At 47.3% G+C, this 10,967-nt stretch overlaps 1 protein-coding gene across 3 annotated transcripts in view; it reads left to right on the forward strand.

The window, feature by feature from the left end:
- The first annotated feature begins 1,223 nt into the window (after positions 1–1,223).
- CRHR2 (corticotropin releasing hormone receptor 2) overlaps positions 1,224–10,967 on the forward strand; it is a 157,511-nt gene continuing 147,767 nt past the window's right edge. The window contains exon 1 of one of the 3 annotated variants that reach the window (XM_035318451.1): positions 1,224–1,486. In XM_035318451.1, the coding sequence (XP_035174342.1) occupies positions 1,421–1,486 (66 nt within the window). In that variant the 5' untranslated portion in view covers positions 1,224–1,420. The remainder of the gene's footprint in view (positions 1,487–10,967) is intronic. The other 2 variants (XM_035318452.1, XM_035318449.1) reach the window with 2 other exon arrangements.

The following is a 10,967-nucleotide window of genomic DNA, read 5'->3' on the forward strand; positions in this document are numbered from 1 at the left end:
CTGGGGGAGAAAAAGCTTCCCTTGACAGCTGGGCAATAGTAAAATTGATGCCTACAAACTTGGAGATTTTGGGGAAGGAGTTCTGGTGAACTTGGTGACTGACAGACTGAAATCCTTTCGCCCCTGGGGTAGCCAGGAAGTACTCACTGCACATAGTAACAGTGAATCTGAGGCATTTGGGGGAGGTTTCTCCTTGGGCTTGGAGGCTTGGTACGTGGTTCACTTTGCACATAGCACCAGGGAGGATTCCCCATTGATTCCCAAGGCTTGCAGGGTGGTCCACTGTCCACTCTACACCTTGTATCTGAACAGAGAGAACTCATTGCTCCTGAAAGTTTTGGGGAAATGGAGCTAGCAGTGCACCTAACGGCTTGGCGGGGGTGGTTCTCATTGCTCCTAGATTATTGTGGGGGTGTCCACATTGTACCTTGTTTTGGAGAGCGGTACCTATTGCACCTACAGTGTGGTTAGGGGGAATCCCATTGCTCATGGCGACTTAGAGCCATAGAATCACAGAATCATTAAGGTTGGAAAAGACCTTCAAGGTCATCTGGTCCAACCTTCCCCCTACCACCAATGTCACCACTAAACCACGTCCAACCTGCCTTTGAACACCCACAGGGATGGTGACACCACCACCCCCCTGAGCAACCCGTGCCAATGCCTGACTGCTCTTTCGGAGAAGAAATGTCTCCTCATTTCCAACCTGAACCTCCCCTAGTGCAACTTGAGGCCATTCCCTCTGGTCCTATCATTAGTTACTGTGAGAAGAGGCCAACCCCCAGCTTCCCACCCCTTCCTTTCAGGTAGCTGTAGAGAGCAATGAGGTCTCCCTTGAGCCTCCTCTTCAGACCAAACTATTTAGGGACAGTGGAACCCCCAGTACACAGGTGTTTGAAAGGATCCTCCTTATTTCTGAAGGTTTGCACTGAAGGCATCCCCTTTGCCTGGGGAAGGGGATCACAATAGCTCTTACTGTTTGAGGAAGGGATGACCCCATTGCACCTGGAGCATTGTGCACTGCGAAGTCAGTATTGCACCCAGTGCCGAGCGGAGGGGTAACCGACCTCTTTTGCATCCAGCGCAGGGGGAGACGGAAATCTAGAGTATATTTCTGGAGGCTTTGGGGGTCGCAATCCCTTTCCCTCTCCCCCTCAAGCCCCAGCCGCCTCCATCCCCGAGGCGTCCGGGGCGGAGGGCGGGCTTGGCTCCCCCGCCCGGCTCCCTCCTTCCCTCCCTCCCGGGGGTTTGCCCTGGGACACGCCGGCGGCTCCGGGGCTGGCTCCTCGGCAGCGGGCAGGGGGCAGGGGCAGCAGCGGGGGGGGGGGGGGACGATGCCAGCTCCGGGGCAGCGCGGAGCCTCCGGCTGAGCGGGCAGCGCCAGCCCCGGGGAGACCCCCCCGGAGCCCCGCCGGCCCCTATGGCGGGGCGGGCGCCGCAGCGCAGCCTCCCGGCGGCGGCGGCCGCCGCGCTCCTGATCTTGCCCGTAAGTGCCGGGGCCGGGGAAGGGGCGGCGCGGGGACAGGCAGGGAGGGAAGGGAGGGCGGGGGACGCCCCACGACCGCGGGGAGCCCGCTCGGTCTGTGAGGGAGCGGGGGACGTGCCCCGTCCCTCGCAGGTCCCGCCCGTCCCCCTCGGCGCTGAGGGACCCGTGCGGGTGGTGGCTAACGGATCCCTCGTGGATCCTGACTGTTCCCCTTAGTGCTAAGGGGACCTGGCCGGGTGGCCGCTAATGGATCCCGCCCGTCCCCTCAGCGCTGAGGGACCCGTCCGGGTGGCCGTTAAGGGATCCCTCATGGATCCTGCCTGTTCCCTCAGTACCGAGGGATCTGTGCGGGTGGCCGCTAACAGATCCCTCATGGATCCTTCCTGCCTGTTCCCCTCAGCACTGAGGAACCTGTGTGGGTAGCTGCTGATGGATCTCACACGGATCCCACCCATTCCCTCAGTAGTTAGAGACCCGTCCAGGTGGCCACTAACAGATCCCTCATGGATCCCACTTGTCTGCTCATTGCTCAAACACCCTCTCCCCCTGGCCACCCACCTCTGGGGGTGACACCGTCCTCTCAAAGCCCTTCTTGGTGAGTTACCTCAACTTGCCTTTTCCTTGGCCTTTTTGACAAAAAGGCCCAGCACAGGGATGCCCCTTACCCAAACGAAAGGGGTTTTCCTGCCACCACCCCAGCTGGGTGGTCCTGGCTGCTGCCCATCGTCCCCAGCCTCCCGCCCCGCTTGCTCTCCTCACAGCATGTGCTCAGTTTCCATCGCTTCTTCACGGCAGGGATCAGCAAACTCTGGTGGTTCAGCCCATGCATTCATCCAAGTGTTTGCTCTGACTTCCTCCAGAGTAAAATGAAAGAGGCTTTTCCTTATGGTCCTTCTTCATCAGCAGCTTCGCCCTGGGTGGTGCTGGGATGAGGTGCAGAAAAGATTAGCCTGTTTCAGTCTGAACTTAAAACAGCTTTCCCTGCCCACGCTCCTAAGTCAGGCTGACTTCTTTGGTGGCTTGTTTGTTTTAGTGATAGTTAAGTGTGTTAAGTGATACTTAAAAAGCAAATGCGAGAGGTTAAGCAGGAGATGCATTGATCTTACTGGTAATTTGTTATGGCTGTTCCCACAGCATTAAAAAAGGGGCAGGGATCCTTCTGGACAGTAGTGCGCTTGGACCAAAGGAAGAAAAGCTGTTCTCTTTCTGGATGTTCTGCCTTTTTGGTTTGCTTGCTTTTATTGTGATCTAATTTACAAAGAAGGGTAGATGGAAGACAGGTGTGGGAAAGCAAAAGGTTCCAAAAGCGAGCAACAGTTTTGTTTTAAGAACTTTGCAGTAGCTTACTTAGAAGACAGAGAGCATTCTCTCAGATCTGTCAATGTTCCTTTTACCTGGTCAGAGATCAGTGCACATGGGACTTCTTAGTGAGGTTACCAAAAGTACGCAGGTACCCAGATTTGCCACACTATTTCTTTTTTTAGTGACTCAGAACTGCCACATTTCCCCTGGAGATGTAATCTGTGGACTTTTTTTTTTTTTTTTTTTTTTTCAGTTTCCTGTAGCTTTGAATTTGAATTATTGCTCTAAATATTTGTAGTTGGGTTGCTTCTTTAAAAATAAAACAGCTGCATTGAAAGAAAAAAGGAAAAAAGGAAAAAAAAAAAAATACAACGCACAGATTAAGAATCAAAATGCCAAGTTTCCATAAAATGTGCTTATTCTGAGACAAATGTGTATTTGTGGTATAATCTGCGTGTGCTTATATGGAGGAGCTTGTTTGGATGTAGCATACGCACGTCTGCTACAGACTCGTGTCTATGTCTGTGCATTATACGGAAATAACGCGCTGGGACCCAATCTTATGTTTAGAACAGCTCTGAATGCTCCAGTTGTAGAAAAAGAAGAGCTTTTATGTTTTCACCTGGAAATGTTATTGGTAAACCTGTATTTGCTTTACAGATGGGTAAAACTTTTCACCTAGAAGCTTAAGAGCAACAGTTACGAACTTTGGCTCGAATCCAAAGCTCTTAGATTCCCCTTTAACTTGAAAACACTTCAACGTTTTCTCAAAGTCAGGGGCTGTATTCACATTCGTGGATTTGAGAAAAGGCATGGCTGCTTGTGGGAGCCGGCCCTTACGTGATTAAGTAAAGGAAAATAGTTTTCACTGCAGCTGAGCAATTGTGCTCTATGGGAACTGAAGGTATGGAATGATGCAACTTTCTAGTGTGGAATTAGATCTGCCAGATGAAAATGCTGGTGCAAACGGCCTGTCAGATTTCACAGGGCTGGTCAGCAAGAGGGTGAAGAGTTGCTTAGTAGGCTCTGAGATTTATGTTCTCTTAAAGGGTTTCTGTACATATACACTGGAAAATGCAAATACTTGAATATGAAAAAAAAAAAAAAAAAAAAAAAAAAAACTGACGCAAAATTAAATTAATCTTTTGACATTTTGATATAGACCCCCCGCGGCCCTCCCGTGCCCCGGGGGGGGGGGGCGCGCCCCAGGATTATTCATCAAAAACAAAAGCAGAGCTTGCTTTATTTCATATTCTCTCCTGAAGCTGTTAAAACCAGAGCAGTTAGAGTGTATCAGCCAGCGGTGACAAGTTAAATAATATTCCTGGCCTAAGACTGCCAAAATTCAGTGCTACTGTGAACTAATGCAGCATAAATAACCCATCATGAGCAGCCTTTGCTGGTGGAGTGCTTTGACAGGGCTGATGCCATTGTGTGATAATTGCGGTACGTCTGAAGGAGGTGGTTGTACGCAACGAAGAATGGCTAATGTTGGCTGGCGGTGGTTTTGCCAAGAAACGTTTCAGTGCTGCCCTTAGCCAGAGAGAAAGCAGACTTTCATTTCTGTTCATGTAAGACATCTGCTATTACTATTCTGTCAAGAGCGGAGGAGAAGTAATGATTAAGTCTCTGAACTCTGCGGTCCTCATGCTGCAAACCAGTTTGCAGCTGTGCTTGCCCCGCTTCTTGCATGCCACCACTGAAGATGCTGGGGGAAGACAGTGCTGGATCTCATTGCAGTGTGAGGACCACCAGGTCCACACTCACTGTGTTTCAGTCACAGAGGTTGTATCTCTACTAGGATGTTAAGATTGATAGGACAGGTTTTCAACCTTCAGACCAAATGCCTGAGAGTGGCTTCTACCCATACTATTATACTCCTTCAGCCTCGAAAATGGGCACTGTGTACAAGCTACATATGGAGAACGGTCCATGGTGCAGCCTCACTCCCAGATCATTCCCGGGAACTGAGATGCTGCTGGATTGCCTGGGGCGAAAACGTGGCCAGGAACCATCCTAAAAATTTAACAGTGTAACTGATTAAGTGCTTAAAACAGACCTTCGCACTTTGATATATTAGCTTAGATGGAGCGTGCTGTACTCCCATTGCTCAGGGCTCTCCATGAGTGCCCGAGGGAGGCATTTTCCTCCAAAGCAAACTCTTCATTGCTTTGAGTCCAGCGATCAGCTTTCTTTGTGCTAGAGATTACTGCGGGATCCTGCCGGTGATGTGATGATCTGAGAGATAATACCAGGCTAGTGGATAATATCAGCTTTTTAAGGATGTGCGTTTCAGTCTTTCTTTTTATTTTTGTTTTGTTCATTATATTCTGAAACAACATATTTTTTAAAAAAAAAAACAAAACATTGCTATTAGAACAAAAATTTGCATATTTCTGGATTTTTAAAATAGTTCTGCACATTTATTTTTTTAACTTTTTTTTTTTTTTTTAATCTTGTGGGAGGGAAGTGAGGAAATGTAGGTGGTAAAAACATACTTTGCTTGCTGCTGAACTCAATCATTTTTAGTTTATGTCACTTTCAGGTTTGCAGCACTGTAAACCCAAGAAGGAGACTTTGGGGGAAAGCTGGTTTACTTTAGAACAGAATTTTATACAGTAAATAACACTTCTTCAGTAAGTTACTTTTGTGCTCTGTGTCTGTAAATTGAAATGACTAAATCAAATATTGACCGTGTACACAGTCTCCTTTTCTTTTGACCTATGCCAGTTTTGATCTCAAATGTAGTTTGTTCTCACTTAAATTGCAGCTATTAACTCTGAGAGGTGAAGCTGGAGCTGTCCAGCGAGCCCATGGCACCTCCTTGCCCCTCTAGATACGCAATGTTATGTATCAAAGCAATGCATAAACATCATCTTTGCCTCATTACCTTCCTATTCATAAGTGCCGGCCTTGACAACTAAACACTTGCTGCTGGTTTGCTTTATCAACCTATTTCTTTATAATGAAATACTTCTTTGTTTGTTTGTTTTAAAGCTAATCCTGTTATTCTTATGTAAATAGCTGTATTTGGTTTGAACTGGCTAGCGTCTGGTAAAGAGCTTTATGCATTTTATTTTTTCTTTCTCTGAAGTGTTTGATAAAATGACAGGAGAAGGCGAACAGAAACCAGTCATTTAGCACTGCGATGAGAGTCAGCCAACAAGTGCTGTCCTTCAGATAAATGGCTGCTTGAATTTCACCAGTCATGGTCAAATGTACGGAATTTTCACTTCCAGTTTTTGGTGCCAGTTTGGAGGTGACTGTTAGATGCTCCCTACGCTGGTCTTGGCCATACAGCACGTTGTGGTTTTGTAAGCAGCGATCGCTTCTCATTTTGGGATCCTTTGGACTGGCTCTCAAAGCAGAAGGCATGCCAAAGGCTGAGCTTGCCAAAGGCCGAGCCATTTTGGCTGTGGCAGTGACAGCGGGGTTCTGAGAAGGGCAGTGCACAGAGATGGGTTTCAACACCCGGTCCTGACCTCTGGCTTGTGAGTACCTTGGGGCAGTGCAAACGAGCCCGGGCTGTGAGTCGAGTGCTGGGAGCGTGCTGCTCGTGCCCCTGCGTGTCTCCTTCCCCACCCTGACAGCTCTGTCAGGGAGCTCAACTTGGAAGCCGTCCTCTGGGAACGAGCCATTAAATGACATGTTTGTACGGGAAGGTCTCTTGTTTTCTCTAAATACGAAAGGAAATCCACTTGGTATTTCGAGAGATGAAAAATACTTCTTCGACAGAGCTGTAAGAAAGTGAAACTAATTAAAGCTCTCCAAAGTTTTTGCATAATCCTGCCTGAATAACTATCTGCTCTGGGTTGTGTATGCCGGGAAAGTAAATAGTGAGCAATGCAGATGGAGATTAAAATACATTAGCTGTCCTCGCTACAATGCTAAGCCCTTGCCCTGGTAATAGTAGCTGAAGTTCCAGAGAACTGGAAGGGAGCCACCCGCCTCTGAGGGCTGGGGGATAATCTCTCTTGCTGTTACCCAGGTCCCTGAGACACTGGGGGCTTTCTGAGTGCTGTTACCTCTGTGCTGGCTCACTTTTGGGACTGCCGTCTTCCAACTTGGGTGGCTTTTCCAGCGGAAGGGAAGTTCTGGGAGGAAGGAGGGAAGAAGGCGAAAGCGAGTAAAAGGAAGTGAGCTGATGAGCCCGAGCAGGTTGTTGGCAGGGCTGGCAGCCAGGCTCTGCTAGCAGGCGTCTCCTGCACGGACGAAAGTATTGATTCCCGTTGAGTGGCAGTAGCAGACTCCCAGAGCCCAGCCGCAGCTTGGGTTTCAGGAGTCTCATGCCAGCAGGAGCAGAGAGGTGGCGCGTGAGCCAGCTCCCCCAGCTCTGCTTTGCAGCGTGGCCATCACAGGCGCCACTGCTCAGCTTTCTCAGTTCCAGTCCCCGCTGTGCTCCTGCTCCTGCTGTTTCCTTGTCTTGGGAGCAAGGACGTCCAGGCACCAGCCTGCACCTTCTGTTGCTTGTTGACTCTTTCAAATCTGCGAGGAAAGCCAGTTACCCTCTGGCTGACAGACAGAGCAGAATGACGGCTCAGAGCAGATGACAAAGCTTTGACCAGGTGTGCTCCAAGTCAGATGGAGTGAGGACCTTTCCTCATCTTGCCCACATCCCGTCTGCTGGGAGATCAGCTATTTAGTCCATCCCGAACTTGAGGGACCCACCTAACAGTAACAACCCCTCCCCAGCAAGTGAATTTCATGAATATTCATTAATTTCATGAATATTTTCAACTCTTCGCAGACTTCTGGTAATTATTTCTGACAGAAAAGAATGTTAAAAAGAAAAATCTACCTTTAAATATATATATATATATAAAATAAAATACTTTTTCATGGCATTTGGCCTAATCTTTTAATTATGACTATGAGAACAGAGCTCACAATACTAGAAATATGAGTGAAAAAATATCAAGATACCATCTGTAAATTGTTAATTATAACATTGCCAATTATAAGGGTTCGGGAGTTACTGTTTTTTTTTAAATTATTTTTATTTTTTTATTACCATAGAGGCTGAATAATGACATTTAAAAATCTACCGACATAAAAAAATAGTGTTGGAGTGAACTGCTGGAGGTCTCTTGTCCAGTCACCTGCTCAAAGCAAGGCTAACTCCAAAACCAGATATTGCTGCTTGGGCTTCACTGAGTTTGCTTTCAAAAATCTGCAAACAGATTTCCCAACATCTCTGAACCCCGTTTCTGATGCTCAGGCACCGTCATGGTGCGTAGTTCTTTGTCATGTCCTGTTAGACTGTTCCCTGGAGGCAACCTGTGAATGATGCCTTCTGAGAAGAGTCCAGCTGCTCTGTAATTCCCCTTTGGGGGGTAAAACTCTGATCTTAGACCTGCTTTTGTTTCAGTTCTCTATAATATGCACTTTTCAAGAACTAATGATGGGCTTCAGCCCAAGAGCTAGCAGCTTTAGGGAAAAGGTGGTGGATGGATAGAAAGAGAATTAAGAATGAGCCCACAAGGTGACATTGCTCATCAGCAGTGAACTGCCATGAAGTCTTGGGCCAAAGGAACATTTAATGGGGGATACAGAGGGTCCATTGCTGACATTTCACCGAACACTGAAAGCAGATACCACTGGCTGGTTAAAGTCTTGATCCAGAATGTGAAATGGTAAAAACGGCGGGAGCTTGCTGGCAGAGACCCTAAAAACAAGCATAAGGAGTTTGTATTTGATGAGCTGGAACTGGGGGGATCCCATGAAAGGAGGCCTTGAAGTGTGAGTGTTGGCGTGATAACGATGGATGGGTGACTGATCCTTGCAGGTACTGCTCAGGTAGTTTGCCTGGGAGGGACAGCTGAGATACTGCTGTTCATCTAAGTATCACTTGTAAATTTGAGCTACTCAGCCTGGCTTCCCTGTAGTGTGGTGCGTCGCCGGGGCATAAGTCATGTCACCCTAAACTAGATCTTTGAAGCATAGGTCATGGGTGGTGCCTTGATAGTGCTTCTGTCTTCCACTAAAACAACAGCTTCTGAAGTAGGTGAGCGGGGTGAATCCCAGCTGAGATGCTGAGGGGATTTATGATAAGGTGAACTGCGTGGAAAGAGTGGGGAAGAGTTAGTAATGATGTAAAGACCGAGGGAAGTGGCCCATGTGAAGCCAGGAGTGCAGTGAAGGGCTTGCTCCCCTTCCAGGTGCTGAACATGATATCCACAGATACAGGGAATGAGGAGCAAAACTCTTCAAGAGTATAAAACTGAAAAGTCTTTCCTTTAAACAGTTTTATTTGAAGACAGCTGTAACCAATGATTTTAATGTTATTTTAATCCTTTCTAATATCTCGTTTTGCTTTGGGAGGGCATGGAGGCTTGCTCAGACCAGTCCAGCTCATGGGTGGCTTTAAGCAGTTTCTCGGTGTACCCAGAAAGGCTCGGAGCACATGCGTGCCTCGCAGCAGGTGAAGAACCTCTCCCCGACTCCTTTCCTCAGCACAGCACATAGGCAGATGCTTCGTGAAGGTGTATCCTCAAGTTCCAAAGACAGCCGTGCTGATAGCTGTGGCCTCAGTGTAGCAGATGCTTGAGTCTTTTTAATGTATTTCTGAATGAAGACAAATTTAATTTCACGCTTAGAACAGAGCATGTGTTCAGTTGCTTTATTGAACTGAGGTCGCACTTCCCACTCCTTGCAGACTTAGATTCTGCTTTTCCAGACTTCCTGGAAGAGCTGCAAATACATGCTGGTTTGTAGGATCACAGGGCAACGTCTCCCGAATTGTTTGGGGATCACCAGCTGGTATTAGCTGGCCTCTAGGATTAACATCGGGGCAAGTAGTGACGGGGCATTGAAAGAGCTGAAGGATGACTCAAAAGGGAGATCGTTTTTCAGGAGCCGGGGAAGCAATCTTTCCTTTTACTGATACCTCAGCTGGCTCAGGCTTCAGGTTGTAGGTTCCTGTGAAAACTTCTATTTAGACCTTCTATCACAAATGGAAATTATTTTTCTGGTGAAGCGGGGCAAAACTACTGTATACTGCCAAATGCTGCTGTGTTCAGCAAAGCTAAGTTACAGAGCTGAGAATGGCCAAAGATATCTTAAGTATAGGACTGAAACGAATGGCATGGAGCTGGGACAGGGGAGGCTGGATGTTAGGAAAAGGTTCCTCACCAAGAGATGGTCGGGCACTGGGACAGGCTCCCAAGGGATGTGGTCATGGCACTGAACTGCAGGAGTTTAAGAGGCATCTGGACACTGCTCTCAGGTCTGGGTTTTGGGTGGTCCTTTAGGGACCCAGAAGTTGGACTTGATGATCCCTGTGGGTCCCTTCCAACTCAGGATATTTTATGATTTTATGATTATATATTTTTTTTTTGGTTCTTCAATAAGCAAAATATTTCCACTGTGGTGGCCCTCTAGCATCATCCTTTAATGAGCATCACGTTGCATAAACCTTGGTCCAAAGTAACCGCACTACAGGAAAGTAACCACAGGAAAGACTTCCACCCCCTTCACTAACATGCTGTCCCTTTTTCCCTCTCTAAGTAGCACTCTCCAGTCACTGGGTTGTGCTTATTCCTTAAAGTTGTTAGCAGCCTGCAGATATTCTGGCTCTCCTTGCTGTATTGCCATCTCTTGTTGGAGAGTAAGAGCTTCTCAGATGAACGCTGGCATTTGTTATAAGCACATTCCACCGAATACCTGGTGTTTTCCCCAAAGCATCTGTTTTCACATGCAAGTACTGATGGCAGGAACCCCTGTAAAATTTGCCAGATGCCCACCTGCCCTGGAAACTCCCAAGCTGTATTTGAACAGGGTCTGGGTTTTGTCAAGGAAGAGTGGGATTTGCTTTGAATTTGCTGCATGAAGCTCTTGCACTAATTATATTTTCATGGTGAAGTTAGATGCATCTGTTTCCCTCAACTGAGCTTCTGTGGGCACAAACTAACATTTTTTTTTTTGCGTTTAATTGGACTGCTGCTCTGAGCTACTCCTTCCCAATTCTGTTATGCAGCTCTAAAAATTACTGTGACTTACGTTCAGATGAGTATTCGATCTCATTGTAGAAATGGTGCATTTGGAGAGGTTACCATTAATCTGGTTGCCTTTGAGCCAGAAGGATTTCTCAAATTAATTTACTTGAATTGTCTAATTGAAAGAATAAAAAAGGATAAAATTTTTCCTCTCCTCTCCTCTCCTCTCCTCTCCTCTCCTCTCC

Source organism: Oxyura jamaicensis, chromosome 2 (assembly GCF_011077185.1).
Source record: "Oxyura jamaicensis isolate SHBP4307 breed ruddy duck chromosome 2, BPBGC_Ojam_1.0, whole genome shotgun sequence".
Classification (NCBI taxonomy): domain Eukaryota; kingdom Metazoa; phylum Chordata; class Aves; order Anseriformes; family Anatidae; genus Oxyura; species Oxyura jamaicensis.